This window comes from Budorcas taxicolor, chromosome 11 (assembly GCF_023091745.1).
Source record: "Budorcas taxicolor isolate Tak-1 chromosome 11, Takin1.1, whole genome shotgun sequence".
Classification (NCBI taxonomy): domain Eukaryota; kingdom Metazoa; phylum Chordata; class Mammalia; order Artiodactyla; family Bovidae; genus Budorcas; species Budorcas taxicolor.
In genome coordinates, this window is record NC_068920.1 from 39,769,068 (window position 1) to 39,796,571 (window position 27,504).

Here is a 27,504-nt window from a genome sequence, read left to right on the forward strand (position 1 = left end):
CTTGCTTGCAAGAGTTCATTCATCGAGGGGAAGCAGACTCACATCCATGCAGACAGACAGACATCCGCAGGAGGGGAAGCCATAGGAACAGAGGTGTTGAAGGTCTTCAGGTCTTCAGAGATCATTCTAGATGTTAAAGTGAAGACGAATGGGTAGTAGTGGTGGGCAGGAATGTTAGGCAAAGAGCACAAAATGAACATTGCCTGGGAAGCTGCCAAATGAAGAACGTCTTCAGGGGCGATGCATTTGTGAGGAGGTTGAGTGTGGGTGTGCAGTGAAATGCAAATGTCAGAGAAATGGGTTGAAGCCAGGTTGAGAGGCCTGGATACACTATGAAAGATTTTAATTTTTCTTGTGTGTGTGTGAAGGAGTAACTGAAGGTAAGAAGGTGGGATGACATGCCCACTGTTGCCTGAAGGAAGATGTGTCTGCTGCTAGTTGAAGGATTTCCAGCCACATAAAAAGCTTGTATTCTGCTCTAAGTCCTGAATAAAACTCCTCATCTTAAAACATGAGAAATTAAATAAATCCAGGAAAAAGAAAATCCCAATAATTAAAAAAAAATCTTTTCTTTTTTTAACATGACATTAATATAATGACCCTCTTCAAGTATATGTGCAAGATTCAAGAGTTCAACCACTTCATCTTAAAAAGAAATGGACCATCAAGAGAAATGAAGGGACTTGATTATACTACTTGGTCAGAAGTAGAACCCCAAATGTTGGGTTGGCCAAAAAGTTCATTTGGGCTTTTCCACACCATGTTATGGAGAAACCCAAATGAACTTTTTTGACCAACCCAATAGGATAAAGGTCTTGAGAATCCAAGTTCAGCCTTTTCTCCACATTTCCTGGCATTCAATAATATATGTATTTTGGGGAAATCATTTTTAAAAGAGTTCTGGTTTAACTGAGGAGAAGAGCATCAAATATTTTCATCCTCAAGTAACCACCAAGTATTAAAAAATTTTTTTAACCAACAAGTGTTAAATGAAAGATTTTTCCAATGGAGGTCCTAAGGGAATCTGTTTTCATACATAAGTGGTTATGCCTAAAAATTTAAAGATGACAGAAAATCAGTTTCTCATTTAAAACTTCCTTGAATTTGTTTCCTTCCTTTTTTCTTGGCACAATGAAAGAAATTTCAGACTAGTCTTTTGATAGTCACAGATCTTCAAATAATGAAGACAAAATTATTTGATTCATACCATCTGTAAATTTTGTTGAGTACCTAATGGCAAATAAATGCTACTAGCCCTACCACTAGTGGCTTATAATTAAAATAGGATTTGGAGCACTTGATGAAGATATATTCCTCACTGAAAGCAAATTTAAGAAATGTTCTCTATTTAGATATATGCTAATTCACTTGAACAAAGAACTGTATATAATTAAAAATAAGAACATGTATATTTTTTCAATGAGAAAAAATAATTTGGGAAGGGGAAAAAAGTGGAAGCTAAGCAAAAGAAACTTAGAGGTTAAGTATTATTGATACTGAGCTGAAGATAAACACCAAGCACAGTTATGTTACAAGAAAGTGAGACTGAAGTGTTAAGTAAGACTGAAGTGTTAAGTTACAAAATTACTGAAGTTCTTTCTTTTTATTTACTGTGGGTTATTCTGGAGAGGAACAAGACAATTTCAAGGTGGTAAAATAAAGCAAAGTTCCAAGATACATTAATGAAAATGATTTCACTGGAAAAGCATGACTGTGCTAGGATATACGTGTTATCTACAGGATTTGGTCAGATTCTCGGGGGTCTTCACGTTTTAGCTGAAGTGTTTTAGACTCCATTCTAGAATGTATGCCAAAGGCAATTCAAATTCATTTAAAAAGTCTATGACCAAAAAAAAAAATGCCATAAAGAAAAACCTGTTCTTGGAAGATTCAATAGTCCTGGACTGGGATGTTACAAAAATGCCATGAGACATTTACTCAGTACCTAATTAGTGTATAACAACTATACACTGTCAGTGGTAACAATAATTAGAAGATCTGTATTTTTATCCTGATTCTGCTACTGAATAAATTATGAGCATGAACAACTCTACTTCTCCAGGCCTCAGTCTCCTAACATAGAAAATAAGACAGTTAAACCAGACCATCCCAAGGAGTCATTTCAGGTTTTTTTTTTTTAAAAATCCAATCATTCCAATCCAGACATCAAGGAATAGTCTCACTATGTAAGCAATGCTTTCACCTCGAGCCCCTCAAAGAATAAAGTTAAATAAATTTTTCCATGGTCCAGTTTGCATATAATTATTTTGATCTAATATTTACTTGGTTTACAAAATGATAAAATACACACAAAAAACAAAGTTTCCTAAAGTGGTTCCAATACAGATAATTTGAGAACTTAAGTACATATTATTATTTTAAGTATATTTAACAACTCAGTTCATACAGGTTGACAAATACAATGGAAAAGTAGACCGCCTAAAGATTTTAAGAGATTAAACTCCACGTTCTGTAAATTCTATTAAAAAAATAAGCCACTACATATTAATACATCACACTAATATATTTTAAAGTATACGTTCCCTCTTAAATGGCAGTGATTATACATTAGGGCAACCACAGGGCACTTGTAAACTTTTTTCCCTTCAACATCATTCATACCCATGATACATCCTGTTTGGTCAGCGCCAGTGTCTCTCTTGGGTCTGAGCTTTTGGAGTTTTCCTATTTTGACAGTTACAGCCTTTTCCCATAACTGTAGCTATCCATCCAGAAATGCCCAGTGTCTGAGGCTGGGGGAACAGGTGCCACAGAGGTGAATGTGAAGAAATCTCTCACCTTTCTAAGAAAAGGGATATGATTCAGTGACTGGAGACATAACTGTGTACCACAGGCAGTTTATACAATCACTTTTTAGGCAGGAAGCTTTGTCAGACTGAGTAAGATTCAGGCTAGAGATAGCTTTCGTGTGATTTCTGAGTTCTCCTTCCCTCTCTCTCAGGCCCTTAGAGTTAGGGAAGGAGGGATTAAGAGAGGCTGTATGTCGGCTGACTTCATGTTACCTTTGCTGTTAAATGCCACTGAGAAACTGATGATACCAGATGTTTCTTTATTAAAAGGACCTGTCCACCTGAGCTTTAATCAAATAAGCCCCGTTTTTCATATATTGAGATTCTTGAGAGCTAGTGACAAACTCAGGCTGGAACGGGATATAGCACAAAGCAGACATTCTTTTCTGTTTTCATTCAGATGTGGTCTGTGGCTGTCAGGAAGTCCTTAGCCGATGTGGCAGAGACCTAACCAAGAAGCACAGATCACAGGGCACTGAGGGAATGAGGCTTCTTCCCTTGAGATCCAGACTTTTATTTTTTCACTCTGCTGGCAAGAAAAGGTACATCAACCTCCTTCAACACTAGGGAAACTCAAAATGTTTCTTCATTCACCTCCCTTCAGTTTATAGTATATGCACTTTAATGACAACAGAAAAGTGAATTATCAGATTTCAGTTGTAAATACTGACACAACACGTTAAATATATTCCTTGGTCCCTATGTATGGATGTATTTTTCCACATCCCTACTGTCCACTTCAGGTCTGAGATGCTGTCTCCCTTCTGGCACTTTCTCCTCTAAGCAGGCTCTACAGCATAGCATCTCAAAGCTTGAATCTTCTCGCTCAAGTTAAGTGGTCAGGATTTGATCCTTCCTTAGAAAATGCTGTGCTGGGGTCTCATTGGGTGGTCTTGTGTGATCCAATCAGATTGCTTGTGAACAAAAAGAGGAGTCAAAGAGAACTTGGGTTTCCAGGTAAAAATAAAGTGCTGCCCCCTATAAATCACAGTCTCTGTGGAGTAAGGTGTCTTCCTAAAGAGGTAGAAATAATAGGGGGTGTGTGTTGCAGATGCCCGCATTTCAATGATACTGAACACTGTATCTTTAAGGGCTTAAAATGGACTGACTCCACTCATCTCTCTGATTTTTTCATAAGTAAGCCAGAACACCAGTGACCAAGGGGTCTGAAAGATTAACCAAAGAAGTTAGTGCATATTTCAAAGCAATTATAAATCTTCTACACATATGCATACACATCTTTGAATGATGAACTCATTTTGAATCCACTTAGGCTGAAAACAAATATTTTGGCATTTCACCTTTCTAGAGCACCTTATCATTTACAAAGCATTTTCAGGTCTGATTTGTTACAGATTTCTCCGAACAATTTACAATGGAAAGGAAAGGTATTGTTACCCCTGTTTTACAGATGAGGGCACTAAGGCTTAGCAATCAGATGCCTGCCAGCATGGTAGAGTTGGCCCTTGGGCTTCTGACTTCCATTCCAGGGTTCCTTTTACTGACCATTACTGGATAAAAGGCTAGGACTCAGCATGCCTGAATTCTAGGCTGGGCTCTTTTCTTCTACATGTAGTTTGTGTAATGTATGGAGCATGACAAGGAAGCCTTGAAGAACTTGAAAGTAGAGATGAAAGATTATCCTTTGAGAATTTGATCATAAAACCAACACCTGGTATATCACATAATGAATATAACAATGCACATGAAGTGGGGAAAAGGGCTTTCACCTCAGAAAGAACTGGCTATGAAGGTGTCACTGTGCCAAAAGGAATTATAAGGGGATGCTGCTGTTGCTGCTAAGTCGCTTCAGTTGTGTCCGACTCTGTGTGACCCCATAGATGGCCTCCTACCAGGCCCCTCTGTCCCTGGGATTCTCCAGGCAAGAACACTGGAGTGGGTTGCCATTGCCTTCTCCAATGTACGAAAGTGAAAAGTGAAAGTGAAGTCGCTCAGTCGTGTCTGACTCTTAGCGACCCCATGGACTGCAGCCTACCAGGCTCCTCCGTCCATGGGATTTTCCAGGCAAGAGTACTGGAGTGGGGTGCCATTGCCTTCTCCGTATAAGGGGATGAGGGTTAATCAAGAACAGAAGATAAAAATGCTAAAGACACAGATGGGAGATCACAGAGGAAACACTGGAAGTGATCATCAGAGAAAGTATGTCTTGGAACCAGTTCTTATCTGGTTCTTACCTAAGTTATGGGTAATATTGATCAGAGAGAAACTCTAATCACACTAGAGTATAGAGAAATAAACTTAAGCAATTAGAATGTAAAATGTATTTGCTTAGAGTGTTTATAAACCAACATTTATGTCATATGTGTTTAGAAATGTTGAGTAAGTTATACTAGTAAACTGAGAATTCACTAGTGACTTTAGGAGAATACACCTTTGGTCAGTTAAGTATATGAAGACATAGATAAAGAAGCTGTGACAACACCACAGTCTTGTGACAATAAAAATGAAGTGAGCCAAGGATATGACTGCAATTGGATCTAGAAGCAGGGGTCTCAGTTTAGTATGGACTAGGCAGTCATTCCTGATGGCTCTGGTTATCACACTTCTTCCTCACAGCAACCAAACTATATGCGAAGGAAATAAATATTAATCAGGGATTGAGCAAAGCGAGGGCATGCTATCTCTAACTAGTGTAAGGAACTGGGATTAGGTTTAGCTGGGTTTTGAAGAGGAGTTAAAGAGGGAGAGCCAAATAGCATGTGCAGGATATAGACTGGATATACTGAGCCTCTGCAGAAGGGCATATGGCCAGCACCTTCTTTTACTTGTTTCTTCCTCACTGGCATAGTTGTACCACTGAAAAGAATCCAAGTGTGTATAACGCCATGTTATCATAACTGCTGGAAAAAAATTTTTTTTCTCTGTGCTTTTTACTGTGGGGTTGAACACACAGGGACTCTTGGGTTGATCTTTTTCAATATCAAGTTTACAGATCAGCTCTTCCTCTTATTATTATTCTGTGTTCAGCAGGCAACCTTCTGATTATGACTTGGCTCCCCTATAGTTTGAATTTAACTATCCAGAGGACTTCAGCATTGAGATCACTGGCCAGATCTATTTCTCAGTGTGGATGGGCCAATGTTGTGGTCCAGTCATCAGTTTCAGTCAGTCTGGCTGAAGGGCAGTTGTATGTGCAAAGGCCGATTTACTTGGAAGTGCTCATGAGTCAACAGGCTTCTACGCTCAGGTCCTGTGCTGTGGCAAATCAACAAAGCCACGCCACCCTGGTGATCTTGGGTGGTTAGCCAGTCTGCTCTGGTAACCTCTCTTCATCACCATGCCCTGTCTCTGTTTTAAAACTTCCATAATGAGCTGCAGGACCTTGAGATACTCAGTATACCATCTTAGTTAGGACCATGGGTTTAGTTGGAGTTGAACAAATCTGCAGTAGATTCCCAGCTACATGAACTTGAGCAAGTTTCTTATACTTTGAGCTGTGTTTTTCTCATCTGAAAAATGAGGATCACACTACCTGTAATGTTAGGTTCTTGTAAGACTTAAAAAAATTATGTGTGTAAAGAGCTTAGCACAAAGCTTGTCATACATTAGATATTCATTCTGGGGTCATTTATACTTCCTGAGTCTCACGTTACAAAGACAATGGGTCAGATCAAGTGGTCTCAGTGCTCCTTTATACTGGGCTGTTCTCCATCACCTCTTGGTTTCGTTTTTCATCCCTGGTCTCACCCATCCTCATGGTCTTTCCCACCAGAAACATCAAAGTCTCATTTCCCTTCTCTCCCTCTTTCCCTTTCTCTGTCTGATCAGTTTGACTCCTGTGGAGTCGAACACAAATGTTCTTGAAATTCACCTTCTCTCCATTTCTACCATCATCTCCTGGCTAGACCACCGCCAAAACTTCCCTTCTTGCATTCTAACTTTCATGATAGTGTCGACATTGCTGCCACAGTAGACTTGTCCCCAAGCAAATATTAGCACATGGCTCCTGGGTTCAAACAGGTGCTTGCTACTGCAGTTTCACCTCAACTACTGAATTGGCCCCCCCAGGTCCTTCTCAGCCTGGTGCCTGAACGCTCTTCTATGTGGTATTCCCATCACCAGCCCTCTGAGGACCTACAGTCTAGCCACGCAGAGTTTTCTGCAGTTCACCAGACATTTTGGGGTTGCCTGTGACTTGCTTATGTTGCTTCCTCATGGTTTTCTTGACAAACACCTACTGATCCTTCAAAGCTCAGATCAGGGATCACTTCTGGGAGGCCTTTTGGGACTTCTCAAAGAGTTCAAGCCATTTTTCTCGACTATGTGTGTCTCCATGTTTTGTTCACAGCACTGGCAACCCTCTTTAGTAATCTGTGTCCTCTGAAGCCAGACTGCCTGGGTTTGAGCCCCTGATGCCAGTAGTTAATAACCACCTAGCCTGGCCAAGTTACTTAGACACTTCACTTTAGTTTCTCCTCTATAAATGAAATATATGATAGTAACCTTCTAAATAGATTGTTGGGAGAACTCAATGAGTTAAGCCATGAATATGATTAGCACAACACTGGCCATATAGCAAGTGACTTCATAATCTTAGCTTTATCATCTCTGTAATGTTAACTACATACGTGTCTATCTTCTCCCATCACATTGTACGCTCCTTGAGAGCAAAAAAATACACATCTTATTCCTTTGTGTTACCAGCACTTATAATAGGACCTGGTTTATGCAGGCCAGGTCAAAATCTTCCTTTCCATTAAATATCCATAGATTTGCGATAACTTCAAAGTATAATCAAGACAGTGAAAATAATCCTTTAGAGCTTAGGTGTGCTTTTGTATCAGATATCACCAAGGGCTTTGGCTGTTAGTTTCATGTTAATAGATAGATACCTACTACCCTTGGAGATGTCATTTATCCCCAATGCTTCAGTTATTATCTGTGTGTAGATGGTGCTCAGGTCTAATTCGCCATCCTCATGATTCTAAGATCCAGGCCAATATATGAAGCTAGTCATCTAGATATATCTCTTCTTAGATGTCCTGCTGCTGCTGCTGCTGCTGCTGCTAAGTTGCTTCAGTTGTGTCCGACTCTGTGCGACCCCATAGATGGCAGCCCACCAGGCTCCCCCATCCCTGGGATTCTCCAGACAAGAACACTGAATTGGATTGCCATTTCCTTCTCCAATGCATGAAAGTGAAAAGTGAAAGTGAGGTCGCTCAGTCATGTCTGACTCTTCGCGACCCCATGGACTGGAGCCCACCAGGCTCCTCCATCCATGGGATTTTCCAGGCATGAGTACTGGAGTGGGGTGCCATTGCCTTCTCTACTTATATGTCCTATGAGTCTCCAAAACTGAACCTATCCAAACTAGACTTGAGATTCCACCATGAAATCTTCTTCCCTGCAAATGATCCCATTTTAGGAAACTACATCGCTGGTTGCTCAGGGCAGGAATCTGGGAATGAAGCTCGATTTTTCTTTGCTTCTCCAACCATTTCCCCATCTCCATCTGGTTGTGTTCTTTTTTATCTCCTTTCTATCCCCACCCCTCTTTTTTTTTTTTTTTAAATCTATCTTCTTCTGTCCCCACTGCCATATTCTAGTCTGAGTTATCATTATCTGTCATCTGTCACAACTCCTGGTCTTTCGTCAACCCACACAGCAGCCAGAATGATCTTCCTAAAAGCACATGTCATCAGGCCAATGCCCCTCCCTCTCATGGACCGTGTGGCCCCTCCCAATCACATCCCTGCCTCTCTCTGGCCTCACCCTGGGCTTCTCTCCTCCGCATCTCTGTGCCTTGGCCAGCTGGCTTTCCTTGAGTTCTCTGAGTGCATCATGTCCTTTGTCTACTCCAGCTAGTTCCTACACCCAGAGTGTTCTTTTCTTCCCTTTTAACCTAGTTAAGTCCCAGTCATTCTTCAAATCTCAGTGAGAAATCCATTCTCCAATGAGGTTTACTTAACCTCCTAGCTTAGGCAGTCCTTACTTGCTGCCTATTCTGAAAGCACCATGACCCTCCACCCTGCCCCCTCCCAACTCTTTACTCAGGGTATGTCTTGCCCTACTCTGGAAGCTCTAGCACTGGAGTAGGGACTGGAGCTCTGAGGTTCCTCCTAAAGTCAGGGACGGAGAACAGGGCTTTGTATGGAACACGTGCTCAATTCATATGATTATTCTATACTGTGTAAAGCATTGACTGAATTTCTAAACCTGTAACTCCTATTTTTTCAAATATGTTCTAACTCACAAAATACTCGAGTGCCTTGTTTTTATTGTATTTGTTATGTTATTTAGATAAGTCTATCTAGCTCTACATGTTAATTCACTTTAGTAAAAACACAGTATCCAAACCAAATAAAAATGATATGATGTCTTCTTCCTAAGCAGAGCTTTGTGGTGACAGGTATTAATGGGTGGTAGTAGTGGTTTAGTCGCTATGTCATGTCTGACTTGCTACCCCATGGACTGCAGCCTGCCAGGCTCCTCTGTCCATGGGATTCTCCAGGCAAGAATACTGGAGTAGGTTGCCATTTCCTTCTCCAGGGGATCTTCCTGACCCAGGGATTGAACCCATGTCTCCTATATTGCAGGTGATCTGCATTGCAGGCGAATTCTTTACTGCTGAGCCACAATGGATAATCCAATATTTATCATCAAAGTAACTAATTTTGTTTGAAATAGTGACATTTTCATAACAATGGTCTCTAGTATGAAATCTGTATACCTGTCTCAAACTGCAATATTTTGGCTAAATAGCAAAAGTCTTTACATTTCAGAACAATCTATCCACTGGCTTTGTAACATCAGACTATCAACCTATTCATTTCTGATGTAACTGAATTATTTTACCTTAATCTACCAAAGGGGTTGGAGGTAAAAGAAAACAAAAAGAGAAAAGAAAGAAAGAACCATGATTTGGCGGCAGAATCATGCCAGAAGCCAGAAGTGAAAAGGGAAAATATTGATAGATGAAAAGTAATTTAAGTACAATAAAAACAAAAACAAAGGCAAGAAAAACCTAACTTTACCATTCGAAGCCAAGATGGTAAAAATCCTTTATAGAGACTCAGGAATCCTTCTCCTTGAACAGCTTGAATCAAGCAGTCAGTAGATGATTTATACAGAAGGCCCCTAAAAAGGAAAGAAGACAATTTTGTTAAATTTCCTACATGTAAATAGATGTATAAATAAAATTTAGAAAAATAGTCTAGGAAAACTTATTTAACTATCTTCTGCTAGTTTAGAACAAATAATATTTGTGCTTCTGTATACATAGGACACCTCTTTTGAGTTTAAAGATATTTTTCAAGGTTGGTTCTTGGGATTCACCCCACCCTTGGTCTGATAACTTAGAATTCACTCCATCTAGTCTCTTCGGAGAGAACATACTGTTTTATAGCCAATCAAATTACCCATGTTACTCATAAGTCATGAGCTTCTGAAAAAATGCCCTGCAAATTCTCAACAAAGTATATTTTCAAAAACTCTATGAAATCAACAAAGTCACAATAAACACCTTGTGTCTAAACAATATGATGGTTAAATTAGCTTATTTCCCCAAATGCACAGTACTTTTCCATCAGACACAAAGTGGGTAATTGCATAAAAACAATTTCCTGGTTGAACACATGTAAACACAAAAATACATTTCCAGCAAGAATAAGTATGAGGAAGAGTCTTTAAAGAACATTGTTATTATAGGCATTCAGATACACGCACACTAAGACTTTCTATCTACCTTCCTTGTTTATCTCGTGGTTGATTCATTATTCGGCTTTTGATGACATCAGCAGGTGTTCCCAGAATAGAAGCTACCAGTCCAGAGCATAAACTGTAGATACAAATAAATGAAAGTGAAAGGTGGTATGTAGCAGCTTCCAAATTTTAAAGAAGGGGGATTTGATATTTGGAAAGAATGAAATGCTAAATCTAGTCCAATAATATTCTTCGTACTGATGCTCTTTTAGCTTAAAATCAATGATAAATTCATTCATTAAAGAGCTAAAAAAAAAATTAAAACAATATCTGGTCAACAGATATACACTGAACATCTGCTGGAGGCAGGCACTTTTCTAGGCAGTGAACAAGACAAATAAGATCCTGTCCTCAAGGTACTTAACTGGGGAGAGGCAGAGGAGAAATGAATAATTTCAGGTACGCTTAGTGCTGTGGAAAAAAAAAAATTAAATGAGATCACGTGATAGGGATTAACCAGGTGAGAGGCAGTCATGAAAAGGCTCTTGGGTGAGAGCAGATCTTGACATAGATGGTTCCTTCTCACCAGCCAGATCAGAGACTAAAGATGCAGGCCGAGAAGGCTGAGATTTTATTCTCAATGCAAAGGGAAAGGGTCTTAAAGTGGGGGGGCAGAAATCACATAATCACTCCTTTTTGAAAAAGGCTTCTGGTCAGTTATTCAAGACAGACAAAATGGATGTGGCCAACCCACTGCAGACTAAATCAAGATTCTTTTAAATGAGTGACTCAACAGTTCAGAGGCCATCAGCAGCTCATTATGTATTGTGGGCACGAGAGAGGCAATACTGGAATATGACTGACATCCCATAATCCGAGAAGCCATTAACTGCTGTAAACTTTTCCAGGAGAAACACAGATGACGAGAAGATGGGTGGTCATCCTGAATCAAGCGAAATGAAGGCCTGAGACCCAGAAGTTGGCAGCTGGGTCCAGAGACGGGAATCAGGGGGGTGGGAAGATTGTCTTATCTTAGGCTAATGGAAAGCTAGAAACGAAGACTGTGGACAACTTTTATCTCTTCCCAGAACATCAAGTGTCTCCCAGAGATAAGGACCGCTGACTTCCGGGCGAAGCAAGGCCTTTGAAGTTTCTGAAGGCTGTGTAGTGGGGAGGTTGAAATTGCATTAGGAATCTTCACACTCTCTTACTTTGAACTGCTGGAGCAGCAAGCACCCAAGTTCTTTTATGACTCTTTCAGATCAGGATTGATCACTCAAAGGAGAAACATACTTCAGGAATACCTGAATTCAAGAGAAAGAACCCATATAACCCATTTACATTTTCCAGCAAGTGACCCAACTGTGTGTATAACTCTTCTTGGGTCTCTGTTCACACGACAGGCCTATGTGCAAAGAACTGCTTCACCATATATATCCTGGGAGGGATATATTTAACATTCTTTAACATTTTTAACATTCTTTTAAAATTCTTTCCTATTTGTTCAGATCCTCTGAAAGTCAAGATTTAATATCACAATTCCCCAGGCCAGAATACTGAAGTGGGTAGCCTTTCCCTTCTCCAGGGGATCTTCCCAACCCAGGGACTGAACCCAGGTCTCCCATATTGCAGGCAGATTCTTTACCAGCTGAGCCACAAGGGAAGCCCAAGAATACTGGAGTGGGTAGCCTACCCCTTCTCCAGTGGATCTTCCCAGCCCAGGAATCAAACCAGGGTCTCCTGCATTGCAGGCAAATTATTTACCAACTGAGCTATGAGGGAAGCCCTCATTTTAATATACCTTCATTATTTTTACATAGAAACAGGCAACCAACTACAAAATTCACCTACATTCTAAAACTTAAGTCTACTAGAAACAGCATGCAAGACCAGTCAAGAGATGAGAAAAACAAAGAAGACAGAAAAATATACACAATTTCCCCTTTTTGACTCAAAAGACTGGAAAGAAACACTACGTTTTCACCGGTTCACTTGCTTCAGAGAGGCTGGGTGCCGGCTCAGCTATACGCATGTTTCAAGAGTGGAGATTACTTCTACCAGACTGTTAATATTATTAATAAATTCTACTTTTAAAAGATAGGCAGCCCTCATTCATTAGTAGTCATTAATTAACATACTTATTAAAGGATTTTTTTAACCTGTATAATAACCACATCAAGGATCCCCTTTGGCAACTGTGGGCCTGTTCAGCACACAGACACCTTGGGGGGCAGCTGCCAGTGGCCTGCCTCATCCTCCTCTTCTCAAATTGTTTGCAGGGGGTAGTGTGATCTGGCTAGGCTCCTTTAAATATTAAGAGAGCAAATACTGCATTAAGGAGGCCTCAGGTAAGGTCGTATCTAGAGTCAAAATAAGACAGAGCCGTAAAAGTTACATCACTTTTGCTTAGATACTTGACAGGAACATGGCTACTTTTTGCTATTGACCTTTATCACTCCTTGCCAGTAATACCCGCTGAGTGAAGCCCAGAATGTTCTTAAGTGATGATAGACAGAGAATGATTGGGTACGTCCTCTGTTCTCTCCAGGAGACCAGATGGCTCTGTGCAAGGCTAGTCTGTATTAGTCCACAAGCACGGTTTCAGGATAAACAATCCTCTTCCGCATCAACTAAATAACCATGCTCATATATGATCTTCATACAGTGTAAGCTAATCTTTTGCCCAGTTTCGCTTCTCAACAGCCTCATGATTTAAAAAGAGGGAAAGGGGGACTCTTCTGGTTTTCCCGTTCTGAGTAATTTCCTTTCTACTTCCTCCTATATTAACATACCCTTGCCACCTGCCTCCCCATCTCCCTAAAATCCTAGCCACACGTCTTCTACTGCTCCTTCCCTGCCCTAGAACTTCAGCGTACCTACACCATTGCTTTTAGTAGATGTGCTGCTCAAGTGAGCACAGACACCATTGTTTTTAATTATGGTAAAATACATATAACATACAGTTTACCCTTAACCATTCTGAAGCACCCAGTTCCGTGCCTGCACTATTTTCACTCCTCTTCTTCATATCAAACTCCCTTCCCTCGGATGTTGATGGCTCCTATAAATCTCTCGATTGCACAGCTGCAACCCTCTTTAGACCTCGGTGAGCACTCATTCTACCCTGTGATGCAGCGTCCAGGACTTCTGGATCACACAGCACTGTTTACCTACCCAGCTTGTGAGTTCATGGACAGCAACTTTTGAGTTGCCTCACGGACCACACACACGCCCCCTGACCCCATTTAAAAACCTGATCCAGTGGGTAGGGCTAAGAATGAACCAAGTACCAATCATCTCAGCACCCAATGATCTCAGTCATTTGCAAAACCTGAATTAGAGAACATAGGATAAACTTATTTCATTTAGGGCTGAATATAGTCATGGGAAATCTTATGTCTTTCCAAAACAGGCAGATCCATTAAGTGGGGCTATGTCTATTAGGCAGATTTACATCTGTTGGAAAATCCCTGAATCTTAGGTTAGAGGTGGTATTTCAAAGATCATTTGGGTAAAGACAATGAAAAAGAAACAAAGGTAACATCACTGTGGAGCTGTCAGAACTGAATATCCTGCTCCCAGAATAGATGGCAACACTGGAATAGCAAAGTCCCTTGAGAGTTGAGACTATTTCACAGGATGACTTGACAAGGAAGAACAGGGGAAGAAAGTCTCACAAGCGGAGAGAACAGCATGAACGGAGACAGTGAAGGGAAAGTCACATTGGGTACAGATATGATACATATGTTTATAGGATGGAGGCCCCAAATCCTGTTTGCTTTGAAGGAGGCAGTTGGGCTATTGGCTACAGAAAATACGTTATTGCTTGTAAACACACCTGGATGAGATTTTGGAATATGAAAGGTGAGCAAAGACAGACAGAATGATTGCCCTAGCAGCATGAAAGATAACACTTATTTTAAGAGGACAAATGAAGAAAAACTACACTAAGAATATAAAGTTAAAGTGAACCTAAAATTAAGAATCATTTCTATCTAGAGCTATACCTCTAAATATCACTGACTTGGCACTGCTTAAACAGTTTTGTGTGCGTGCATGCTGAGTCGCTCAGCTGTGTCTGACTACTTGCGACCCCGTAGACTGTAACCCACCAAGCTCCTCTGTCCGTGGAATTTTCCCAGGAAAAATACTGGAGTGGGTTGCCATTTCCTACTCTAGGGGATCTTCCCAACCCAGGGATCAAACCCACGTCTCTTAAGTCTCCTGCATTGGGAGACAGATTCTTTACCGCTGTGCCACCTAGGAAGCCCTCTCATACAGTTTTGGGGTTGTCTAAATAGCATTAAGGGTTCTAGAATTTGGAAACAAGATCAGAAGCTAAACAGAATCATAAGGCCACTCAACATCTATAAAGTAACTCATCTTAATGGAGAATCTGAACTTGTGTTGCGAAGAATTTAAGCTGTTTCTCCTTCCTAGGAAGCACTTCTTTATCATGTCTCTATCCATCAAGAGCCACAGCCCTTCAAAACACTTATCTAATCCTATCTCCTTTATAGGCCCTTCTAAGTGGTTCTTTTTTTCTCCCTTCCCTCCCCACTGCCCAACTCTATGGTAACTAGTCCCTTTCTTTTAGCACTTACTGTGCAGTGTTTTTATACTCTTTTTGGTTTTCCCCGTGGTAAACTCCCTGGGAAGCAGTGTCGTTTACCTTTTGTATCTACTGCAGGCCTTGCACAGTGTCGTTAATGCAAACAATGCTCAAACGTACCCACTGAATTGAGTTGGATAATCAATTGTCAGAATCTGACCCTGGGATAGCCCTACCAAAGTGCAAATATTTGGGGAAATTTAACCTGAAATATCCTGCCCCTCTCTTCCACATTTTAACTGCAACACACTTTAAGAAAACTGCTCTTTATAAAGGTACTATCGCCTTTCTTTAAGGGTGTTATCACTAGGTTCCCAATCAGAAGAGATAAAAGTTAGAATTTATGCCAAATATGGAAGAAAGAGTGAGACAGGAAAAAATAGAAAGAGACAAATTAAAACAGACTTACCTTGATAAGCCATGAGTCACGATGTTGTCCTCAAGTGGAGTATTCAACACCAAGTAGTGTTTTACTGTGTCGTAAGTGGTTAAATCTGGCAATACATAGAGAAAGAAAGTTTAAATGTCATTCACTCAACAATGAATGTCTTCTGTGTCAAGAATGTGCTAAGCGTGGGACAAGAATGTATACAAAGATGAAAGATCCCATTCTTGTTCTCAAGCAGAGAAAAGCAGAGCGACAGAGGGTGGGGGAGGAAAAAAGGAAGAGAGACAGACACTCAATTATATCATCTGCACATCTGAATCCAGCTTTGCTCAGAGTCAGCTCAACCCCTGCACTTTTCAGTGCTGGAGCTCACGAATTCCTTTTTTAGCCTAAGCTAGGCTGAATTAAGATTCTATCACTTTAAACAAAAGAAATTGGCCCTTATTCTACATTAAGCTTTTTGTACTTTTTTTCTAATGACAATGAAGAGCTGTTGAAAGGTTTTAAACAAGGGAGGGCTAGATCACAATCATGGAATTTTATAAAGATTACCTACACCAAAGAATAGGGAAGTGAACTGTAAAGAGCTAAGAATGGGTAGATATATTTGATCGTTCACCGGACATCTGAGAGCGTACCATGTGGTGGGCATTATTCTACGCACCGGGGAAAGAGCCATGGACAAAAATGAACAGAATCGCCATTCTTTGTTGAAGGAGGAGACAATAAACAAGTAAGTAAGCCACGTGGCATTTCGGATGGCAGTAACTGCTCTGAAGACAAATCAGGCAGGAAAAGGGGACAGCGAGGGTGTGAGGGTGGAGAAGGATGGTTCGTGTGAATTTTAAATAGAACAGCTGGAGATAACCTCAAAATAATATTTGAGTGGAGACCTTCAGGAAGTTTGAGGAAGTAAACTTTGGAGATATCTATGAGAAAGTGTCCTAGGCAGAACCACAGTAGGTCAAAAAGGCAAAAGTCAGCTTTGTACGTTAGAGGAACGGCAAGAACGCTGGCTTAACAGGAGCAGAGGAGGCAAGAGTTGGAGAAGGGGACTGGGGCAGAGTGGCTGACCTGGGCTAGTATTTACAAGATCACTGCGATAGCCTACTCAGACTATCAGGAGACAAGGCACATTAGATACAACCACTAATTAGATTAGAACTACGGTTCTTCTGGTAAGAGAGTGGTGGCTTGGATACTGGGGTGTGGAGCACTGGTCAGATTCTGAGTGTTTTGAAGACAGAATCAACAGATCAGCCAGCAGACTAAATATGGAGGGAAAGAAAGGAAGCAAAGATGACTACAAGGCTTTGAGCGTGAACAACTGGAAGGACAGAGCTGCCATTTATAGCGATGTGAAAATGAGAATGGACTGATTTAAATGTTTTAAAATGACAGGCACCGGTGATCCTGATGAGAACAATTTCAGATGCATACTGGGGCAGAATGGCTGTGGGATGTATGTGTGTATGTGTGTGGGGGGACCAGTTAGGATATATTTGTAGTGGTCCAGGAGGAGATTAATAGTACTTTGGACAAGGGCATAGCTCTAGGGATAAAAAGAAGTGGAAGAACTTGAGATCTCTCTGGGAGACAGAACTGGCTGGATTTGGTGACTGGTTGGCTGTAAGCAGTAAGTGAAAGCAAAGAGATCAAAACCATGCCTAGGTTTCTGGGTCGTTCAACTAAAAAGCCATCATAAAAATATGATGATATCATATTTTGAGATTGGGAAGAACAGAGAAGGAAGTGATTCAGTAAATGATTTGGTTTGGACACATTCAAAGTAATATATATTTGAGATACCAAATGAAGACGCTGAGTAGATAGCTAGAACTTGGAAGAGAACTCTGGGCTGCAAAGATATTGAAGCAATCAATTGAGGAATGATAATCTGAAAGGTTTTCTGAAAACCAGAATATCTACTAATATGATGCAGGAGACATCAATGGACTGAAATAGCAAAATATAAAACAGACTTACTTCCTTTGGTGTTAAGTGGTATGTTACTATAACTCTCAAAACTGCTATTTATCAGTTTCTTAGAATCATGTAATTTTGGTCTTAGAAAGGAGTCCATTAAACATTTGTTGATTATGTAAGAGGGACTGGGAAAATAAATGAATAAAATACAGTCCGTGCCTTCAGGGGGCTCAGAATCCAGGGGGAGGAAATAGACGCATAGAAGAAGGCAATGAAATGAGGTAAGAACAGCAACAGAGCTAAGCACAGACAACTACGGAAATACACGCAGGGGCATCCAGCACACCATGGCCTGGGAGGGCTGGCTGTGGGAGGTTCAGGTAAAGTGCGTGATGGAGAAGACACCTTAGCCACATATTAAAAAATCTGCAGAAGTAACTAAATAGAGAAGAGGGAAGAGGACACACAGTACAGACGTTGAGGCAGTTTGGTGTGTGTAGGCAGTGGAACCTTTTCACTGATGGCTCTGCTTCACTATGTGCTCCAGAATCAATGAACTGCTCAAACCCAGAAGGCACAGGTTGATTTATTCAGACCTTCTGTGTTATGAAATTTCCACTTTGTTCTGTGAGTGATGAGAAGCCAGTTAGGGGTTGTAGGGATACCAGTAACATGTTGAGATCTGTATTTTCGATAAAGCTCTCTGGATATCGGGTCCAAATTTGAGGGCAGTGGAAGAGATCGGTAGATGCCGTAGCAGGGGTCTAGTTGTGTTTTGATGGTTACTACTGTAAAAATGGTCATTGTAAGGATACAAAGGTAGTAGCTACTGGATGGGGGAACCTTCTTCTTTTCAATGAAATATAGTTGACGTTCAATATTATGTAGGTGTACTACACAGTGGTTTGACAGGTGCGTGCATTATAAAAAGGTCACCATGACAACAAGCCTAGTAATCACTGGTCCTCATAGAAAGGTACTGCAGTATACTGGGATACTTCCTTATGCTGTGCATTACAACATCCCCGTGCCTCGTTTTTGTAACTGGAAGTTCATACCTCTTAATCCCTTAAAATTACTTTGGTTCCCTACTCCTCTCCCCTTGAGCAACCACTCATTTGTTCTCTGTATCCATGAGTCTGTTTTCATTTTGGTTTGTTTTTTAGATCCTACCTTAAGTGAGATCATCTGGTACTTGTCTTTCTCTGACTGACTTATTTCACTTAGCATAAGGCTGGAGGGGGGAACTTTTAAGAAATATTTAGAAGACAGAAGAAATCAGTGACTGACTATGGGAAGTGAGAGATGGGAATGAGTGAAGGAAACACTGAGGTTTCCAGCCTGAGGTGTCCAGCTGTACAAGATGGATTATATAGCAAGAGGAGCAGGATTACTGGGGGGAAAGATCTGTAGACTAGACGTAATGACCATCACATATGGTACATACGCCAGTTTGAATCTTAGAGGAAGGTATGGGGTGGGGAGGAACCCTTAGTAATGGTTTGGTATTATCTCCTTACTGTCACAAGTTGCTAGTTTTAGGAAATCCTTTTCATACATCATTGTAGAATAAAGTGAAACCACTCTAGGGAAAATATTCAATTACAACATTACAACATAAAATAAGACTGTTGCCAGTACATATTGTTAAAAATAATAAGATAAAAATTCTCATTTTCCCCATTGTAAGTGCTTATAGTTCAAATAATTAAGGTGATCAGGACTTCTCAGAACTCAATAGTTTCCGTTACCTCCCATATTCACCAGCGCTGCTCTTTGTATATTGGGTACCCAGCCTGCCCAAAGCCCACGAATTCCTCCTTCAGCTAAGATTTTTGCAAAGGCATGATGCACACCACGAAATCTAAAGGGAGATAATAATAAATGTGAAAACTCTATGCATTCCTGTGTATGGGATGCAACTGCATAAGCTTCATCTATAACTGTTAATGATTTGGAGTACAATAATATCTTAACTATCTAGAATTGTTAACAAGTAAAGCAACCCATGTACGTCTAATTCCCAGATAAACTTAACAGTTTTTTTAGAAAAAAAGGCCAATTTTTTATTTAAACATTTTTATGGAAATCTTTATAAACTGTAACATCCATCCTCTTCTCAGATTATTAAATAGATTAAAACTCCTTTCTTGACATTTTACATTGTCTGTGCACATATTAATTATAGGAGGGAACAGTGTCTATCAGACCTCTAAGTTCATTTTCCTCATATTATTTGAGACCTTCAAATTTTGTAATTTTATCAAATGACAACATTAAAAGATTAATTCTCATATCACTTCATGAAAGAAATGATATTTTAGACCAAAAGTTAGGATGAAGAATTTCAGGAGAGTTCTTAAAACTGAATACTTTTAGCTTTATGAAAATTTATCTTTTCCTTATTTTGCACATTTTTCTATACACAGATGAAAATGATGCTGGTAAACCAAAGTGGGAGACCTCTGATATAAAATAAAAACCTAGGTTGTATATAGCCAGAAATACCTGGTGTCAAATACCACCTTATCACTTACTAGCTGTGTGGCTTCACTTAGGCATTAACCTCTCTGAGTCTCACCAAAAAGATAATATGATCTGTTTACTGGGCATTCATAATTGCTATTCTGCTGCAAAGAAGTATGCTCATGAATAATGGTCACCATAGCTAGAATTTATTTATTAATAGAATTTACTTATTAATGCACTTACTAAGCACCGGGCTTGTTTTATATATATATATATATATATATATATATGATACATTTCATTCCTAAAAACTCTATGGAATATGTTATTATTATTCCAATTCTCATCTAAACAAAGAGGCTTAGGGAAGTTAAGAACTTGACTAGGGTTATACAGCTAAAATGTGGTAAAGGCTGGATTTGAATCCCAGGTTGCTTGATCCCAAGGTTCATGTTCTTTACAGCAATTTTTTAAAACTATTATATTAAAACCAAAATGTCTAACATCAGAGACAAAGAGAAGGAAAAATATTGAGTTGATCAGTGAAAACTCAGACATTTCTAGACCCCAACAGTTCCTTTTCTACACGTAGCCAACCAAGGCGATATCACTTTGCCCTGCTCCATAGTAATCAGACTTCCCTGGTGGCTCAGACGGTGAAGCGTCTGTTTACAATGTGGGAGACCCGGGTTCGATCCCTGAGTCGGGAAGATCCGCTGGAGAAGGAAATGGCAATCCACTCCAGTACTACTGCCTGGAAAATCCCATGGAGAGAGGAGCCTGGTAGGCTACAGTCCATGGGGTCACAAAGAGTCGGACACGACTGACTTCATTTACATTTTTTTTTTAATAATAATCAGAAGTTGTTACAAGATGACAAAATGGGTCCTGGGATGCTATAAACTATATGGTTAAGTCAGAGTGGTACCCTTTTCTCCTCCCTGGTCCACGTTACTTAGGTCCCTGTTGGGAAGGGGGTCTGGACTGCCACAGCCCACCCTCACTTTGCACTGAGTCAGCTGAAGGGGCTGGAGAAGGCAATGGCACCCCACTCCAGTACTCTTGCCTGGAAAATCCCGTGGATGGAGGAGCCTGGTAGGCTGCAGTCCATGGGGTCGCAAAGAGTCAGACACGACTGAGTGACTTCACTTTAACTTTTCACTTTCATGCATTGGAGAAGGAAATGGCAACCCACTCCAGTGTTCTTGCCTGGAAAATCCCAGGGATGGGGGAGCCTGGTGGGCTGCCGTCTATGGGGTTGCACAGGGTCGGACACGACTGAAGCGACTTAGCAGCAGCAGCAGCTGGAGGGGCAGCAGGGCAGAGGGCAGTGGTCGTGGCAAACCACCAAAGGAGACCCCAAACTCTCCTCTACCTCTGGCTCAGCCAAACACCCATAGTGTTCAGAGGAGCAGACCCCTGCATGCTCAGCTCAGGACAGCCTACATTTTCTCTATTTCCTGGCAGAGGCTTATCTGTCTGTCTGCAAGATTTGCCTCTTTTCCAGAAGAAACTGCCTAAGTGGTATCTGAATAAACTTGAATGAGAGGCCGTTTGAAAAAAGGCAGATTTTGACAATACAGCATAGGGCAATAAGAAGATTTTATATCACAACAGTATAGTAATATTGAAGTTAAAAAAAAAAAAACTTCCTTAAACTTGGGAAAAGAGGCAGAGAGAAATTAGACAGGGAAGTAGAACAATTCATGTGGTTTACCTTGCTATTTCCCTTCCTGCAGGGAGAAAGGGAAAGAAAACAGGTTTTCTGGCACCTGATGAGCCAGACCTTCTGTTATGGAAACCATCTCAGATAGTATCTCTAAAAGATGAAGAAACAGAGGCTAGAAATGTTAAGGGACTTCCACAAGGCCAAGCTAAGAAGGCAGAATTGGAATTCACACCAGGGCAACTGTTAATGATCAGATTCTTTCTATCAAGCACCAGTAGGGGACAAGTCTAGCTGCCTTGGCTGGAAAAGTAGCAGAGTGATGGACGTGCAGTCTGTCTGGTAAAGAACAGGTACAGCATACCCGCTAAAGAGAAGGCCCCGCTCCGGTCTCCTCTTAGTGACTATCACTTCCAAACTAGGAGTCACAATGAATGCCTTTACTGAATGTTGGGGCCCAAACATGCAGAGGTCAAAGGGGAAAGGAAAGGTACCTGTTAGTGGAGGACCTACCGCAGTGGTTTTCCTTCAAGTTTCCTTTTGCCTTCCATTTGCATTTGAACCTTCACTAGGTCAGTGGGGTTGGCTAAAAATTGGCCAACAACACCAGCCATCATCCCTCCAATCACTGATTTCCTAATTATAAAAGGAAATACATTTTTCTGAAGGTTGTTATCAATTTCACACATTTTGTAGGAAACAATACCATGCTGGTACAGCCCCTGCATAAGAGATTTAAGACAAAGTGAAGCAAAAAAAAAAAAAAAAACAAACCCACACAAATCACAGAGGAGAGTAGATGGTTTGTCTACTGATGCGAGGGCTCAGGGACCAGGAGTCAAAATTCAAATCTGAAGTTTCAGGCCCCTTTAATGGCCTGAAATTCAAAGGAGGGACAGTTGCTTCAAAGATATAATTTAACTGCAGTTTAATTCTGACCACAGGGGAATAAAAACAGCATTGATGTAGTCAGTCTAACAAAGGCTGGTAAGCCAAGTTTTATAGGTTACTGTTTTAGTAGTTTTACGAAATGAAAGGGTTTTGAAAACGTTCCTCTCTTTGAAGAGACTCTGTCCCTGGACTCTTTCTCCTTTCTTTTTATAAAAACTGAAATATAGTGGATGTATGATATTATATAAATTGTAGGTGTACAATATAGTGATTTACAATTTGTAAAGGTTAGGCTCTATTTATAGTTAAGATACTGGCTACATTCCCTGTGTTGTACAATACAGTGTATTATTTTCAAAGCAAAACTTACCAAAGGGGATAATGCTTATCTTCACTTTTGCCAAATACAACTTCACGGAGATGTTCATAAGTGACCATTCGACCTCCAGAATACACTGTGCAAAACAGAGCATTGAAAGGATGAATTCAGCCCTACCTTTAATAAAGTAAGAGGATCCTTTGACGTAGCCTAGCTGATCTCCCTAGCCGTGTCTTTCTCTCATATAACCTAGGCTTCTGACACCTGGCCTTGGTGGTTCTCCAAATGTGCATGTCTTGTAAAGCCTCAGGCCTTTTATGTTGCCTGATCTTGAATGGATTATCCCTTCTATAATAATGGATCTATAATAAAGGATTATCATTGCTAACTCCTCCTACTCTCTCAAGACTCCACTCAAAGAACATGTTTTCCAGAAAGTGCCCTCTGACCTGGCCTCCAGTGTTCTAGGCCGTCATCACACCTGTCATACTTCTGTGATCCCCCAGAACTCCCCAGGTGTGTGTCTAATACTGCACTTAGAAACTAACTTGGTTTAGTTGTTCATCTTTCCAGCAGACCATGAGCCTTTCAAGGCAGATTTTGTGTGTTTTCATTACACTATACACCCTAGTACAGAGCTTAGGACACAGCAGGCATTTTCATTCAATAAACACATGCAACTTCACTGGATAATTTACTATGTTAAGGTAATCAATCTCAAACATATGAAATGAATCTTAACTATAAAACCACATATGGTGGTCAATAAAATACAAATGAAAAGAAGTGAAACTCAAAATGATAATGGGAAGCAAAAAGAAGCTATTAAAGAAAAGAATAAGAAAGAAAAATCATGAAAATCAATACACGGTATTGAGAGAGAGAGCTTTTCTTGATATTTCAGGAAGTTTGATGCAGGATTTTAGGATAAAACATATCAAAATCATACGAAGTACCAAAACAATCATATTTCTGGACAGTTCCTGGTGAATATACTGTAATGTGCTCATCTGGAAAACTGAAGCTTTAAAAATACAAAGCTGGTAAATATTGGTACTGGGCACTTTTCTGATCAAAGGTCCCTACATACTTGAGGAATAATTAAGAATATATAGAGAGGAGGAAAATGCCATACCCATCCCTTCTCCTTTTGAAGGCAAGTTTATATTCTATCCACAAGCTAGAAACTCAATAACTTCTATTATTGTGGGTGCCCCACTGGAAGCAGAGCAGAAAAGTTTCTCATTGGCAGTATTATAACTTCAACTGTTTCCCTTTCAGAGTGACTAAAGGCCCACATTATTTAGCCTAAGAAGTGAGGCAAAAATCACCTGTGTTGCTTTTACTCTGTTGCCAAGGTTGGATTAGATAGTCACCCTTGCTCTATTTGAGATCAACCTGGCCTTGGACACAAGGGATAGAGACTGGTAAGATCTGGCATTGCATTCAAATATATTTTCAATTTCAAAGACTGTAAAAAATATAAATAAATTTTGTGTTTAAAAGTTCCTCAAGCTGATAAAAATCGCAGTGATTCTTCTTTCTTAAAATTAAAAAACCTTTTCATTAGGAATCCTTTCAAGCATACAGCAAAGTAGAGAAAAATAATACTCTATGTCTATCATGAAGATTTATCAATTACTATCATTTTCACCTTACTTGCTTTTTCTTTTCCTCAATTATTTCAGAGTGCATTAGAAAATAGCATGACATCATGACAGTTCATCCCTAAATACTTTTGTATGAATTTACAAAGCCCTGAGGCTATAATTCCTTAATAAGCATTGGTGGTTAAGAGATTATATATTCATTTATCACATTAGTAAAAGGAAACTAGCTGGCTTTTCGACACAACAGGAAAGCAGAGGAGACAAACACAGAAATCATGACAAACTAGAATCAAGATAAATACCTATGTGTCTGTAAATGGCGGGTGTCACTCCTTGCCAGAGCTTTAGAAAGCCTTCCTCCTGGACAATCCCTAGGGCGGTGCGTACCATGCCCCTGTATGGAGCAGACTCTGCTGCACCATCTCCCAACCGAGCAAGGGCAGCTTCTCCTTGTATTTGAAGTCGAGTTTTTGTGAGGTCGAGGGGAAAGGTTGCTGACAACAACAACGACAAGAAAAAACAAAACGAGGGGGAAACCCATAACATTCAGAAAAGCAAACAAAATTTTTTTAGAAAAATCACACGACCCAGATTTTAGTCACAAGATGGGTGATTCTCAAATTTCAGAATACATTAGAATCAACTAGGGAGATTGTTAAAAATTACATTATTTCCTAGCCCCACGCCTATGGAATTTCAGTAGGCAGATGGGGTTAAGACATCAGTGGATTCTGACACACTCCCAAATTTGAGAATCACTGTCCCAGAGCACCAGAAAGAAAACAAAAAGTGACAAGCCTTGGGTTCTTTTCAGTCATAAATGTCCATCTAAAACCTACTTTTGTCCTCAATTTTTGCTTTCCAGTGGGAATAATTTCAGGTATCTATAGTCTAAGATGTGCCCGGGTCTGCAACCGTGATTAAGAGCCAACGTGACTTTTAGAATACTGTACTATTATGGCAGGTTCTTAATAAATGCCAGATGAAGCTGAATTCTGTCATTTCATGGCTAATGCTCCCATGTAGATGAATCACTGGCCTGACTGTCTGAAAAACAGAAGATGCATCATAGAGTGTATCATTTCTTTTCTACCCAAGGGTTGCAGGCTCAATATTCTTTCAAGAAAGGTAGTGTTGAGTGTTTTTTTCCCAGCACTGGTAAGTTTTCTGCATGACCTCCTTAACAAAATACTAACTATACTTGAAATTTTTTTCCTAATGATTACATCTTAAATTAGAGGTAGACCTTTTGCCTTGAAACAAGTGACGCTAACTGGCTCACATAAGGAAGATCAAGCTCTTAACTTTATATAAACAATGATTCAGATAAGTTCATAAACATTAGTGACACTGCATGTCTTTCCAGTGATCACCATCTGATACAAAACCATAGCTGTGCCTTTTCCAAGAGAATAGTCAGTCTGCACCACTGGTCTTTGGAAAAGTTAATTATCTTGCTGATTGTTTTCCTAAAACACAAGTTGTGTGCATACAGAGAATTTAAGCAGTGCTTTACTGACATATGAAGCCTGCAAAATCTTAAGATATAGCCACTTCTATATTAGCATAATTATGCCTCTTCAAATAATTTTGACTTTCTTGCTGGTTACTTAAATAATGCTTCAGGTTCTGATCCTAAATCGTTTTATACTCAAAACTATTTCATATTTTGATTCCCCTGGTTCTCACTCCTCGCCCCCACACAATTTTCTACAAGTTTTTAACAGGAGAAAGTTTCCTTTACAAAAGCCATTGGTCACAGGTGAAACACTGGGTTAAAAAAAAAAAAGAAAGAAACTGGGCTATAGCTAATCATTTAGAAATCTGCTTTAAAATTTTTTTAAGTTGATGAATTGTATTTCAGTAAAAACAATGGATAATAATTCTTCAGCTTTAGGGGAACAGAGAGAAAAAAAAAATAAGGAGGGTTCAAAGAGAAAGAATGGATGAGCACTAGGAGCAAAAAAAATCATGTTTTGGCGCTGCTGGAAATACAAAGTAAACTTGTTTTAGAACAGGGCAAACTAACACAAATGAAAACACACTGGAGCTACTGCTTTTTCTTTTTTTTTTTTAATGGGCAAGAAGATGAAAGCGTCATGTTAAAATGCACAGGGAAGGCTTCACAGGTGAAACACGGGCACTATACTCATAAAATTCCTGCAAGAAGCACCTCCTGTTCTTGCAAGAGCATCATAACTCCGCTCTAAGTAGCCCCTCTGACTTGCTCACGCAGATGTAATTGTTCATCCTCTCTGCCCTTGTAACACCTCCATTACAATAAGTAGCATAATGTAACTGTCTGTCTCTGCATGTCTCCCCACCAACCTGTAAGAAGGTCTTTTTAACCGTATCTCCACAGTCTCCTGCACTGTGGTCATTATAATAATGTCGTGATCAATCGATGCCTTGCCTTGGATTTAGCGTTTATATATTAACCTCTCAGACTCTCGCAAGGTATACACAGTGTAGCTGAGCTCAGCTCAAAGAGGTCAACAGGCAGATGCTGAGTGGATGGATGCTCGGTAAGGAATGGGTTAAGAACTTAAGTCCCACAAGTTGAGTCCACAACTTGGACCCAAAACACAATGATATAGTGAGGCTGGGTAAGAATATAAACAGAGATGTCCTCAATAAAGACGGAAAGTGGATTGTGTTTTTAAATGGGGCATCCTCACAAAAGGGAAAATGATGCCTATAGGGGAGTAACAGCTCAGGAAGCTTCTAAAAGGACACATTCAGGTGCAACAGCACATCCGACGGAGACAAAATTGGAAGGAAGAAACCTTCGTGACCTCCACTCCCTCCTCCTCCTCCTCCTCCCAAGACTGGCCTTGCCCCCACCCTGCCACACCTGCCAGGAGGACAGGTGCGGACCGACAGGGTTGCATCCACTCGGAAACGAAGCCACCCGCCCGGCCCCCCACCCTCGGGCGGCCCCTGGAGGTCGAGCGGGGGAGGCCCAGGCTGGACGGCCGGGTACCTAGCTCGGCCACGGTGGCCGCGCAGCCCGACAGGAGGAACTTGCTCGCGCGGGGCCATCTCTGGGCGAGCGGCGAGAGCCTCTCCGCATCGTCTGGAGTCGACATTCAGCAGCAGCACGGGACGACGATACGCCCCTTCTGGCCCGCGTCCCGCGCCGCGGCTAGCC

At 40.5% G+C, this 27,504-nt stretch overlaps 1 protein-coding gene across 1 annotated transcript; it reads right to left on the minus strand.

The window, feature by feature from the left end:
- On the minus strand, nt 1-27,442 carry SLC25A27 (solute carrier family 25 member 27). Its single transcript, XM_052649370.1, has 9 exons — nt 27,337-27,442; nt 24,656-24,847; nt 22,795-22,879; nt 22,047-22,169; nt 19,150-19,262; nt 15,494-15,578; nt 10,516-10,608; nt 9,806-9,908; nt 1-126 (listed from the first exon to the last, which is right to left on the minus strand). Exons 1-9 carry the CDS (start codon nt 27,440-27,442, stop codon nt 115-117), a joined length of 912 nt encoding a protein of 303 aa, XP_052505330.1. The 3' UTR covers nt 1-114.
- Between the last annotated feature and the right edge of the window lie 62 nt (nt 27,443-27,504).

Bases quoted from the DNA above. Each gene is read 5' to 3' on its own strand.
- SLC25A27 (XM_052649370.1), bottom strand. From the start codon at position 27,442: ATGTCGACTCCAGACGATGCGGAGAGGCTCTCGCCGCTCGCCCAGAGA. The intron at 15,579-19,149 runs GTAACGGAAACT...ATGTATTGCCAG, and splicing joins AGCGCTGGTGAATATGGGAG to ATTTAACCACTTACGACACA. The intron at 9,909-10,515 runs GTAGATAGAAAG...TTTCCTTTTTAG, and splicing joins CCACGAGATAAACAAGGAAG to GGGCCTTCTGTATAAATCAT.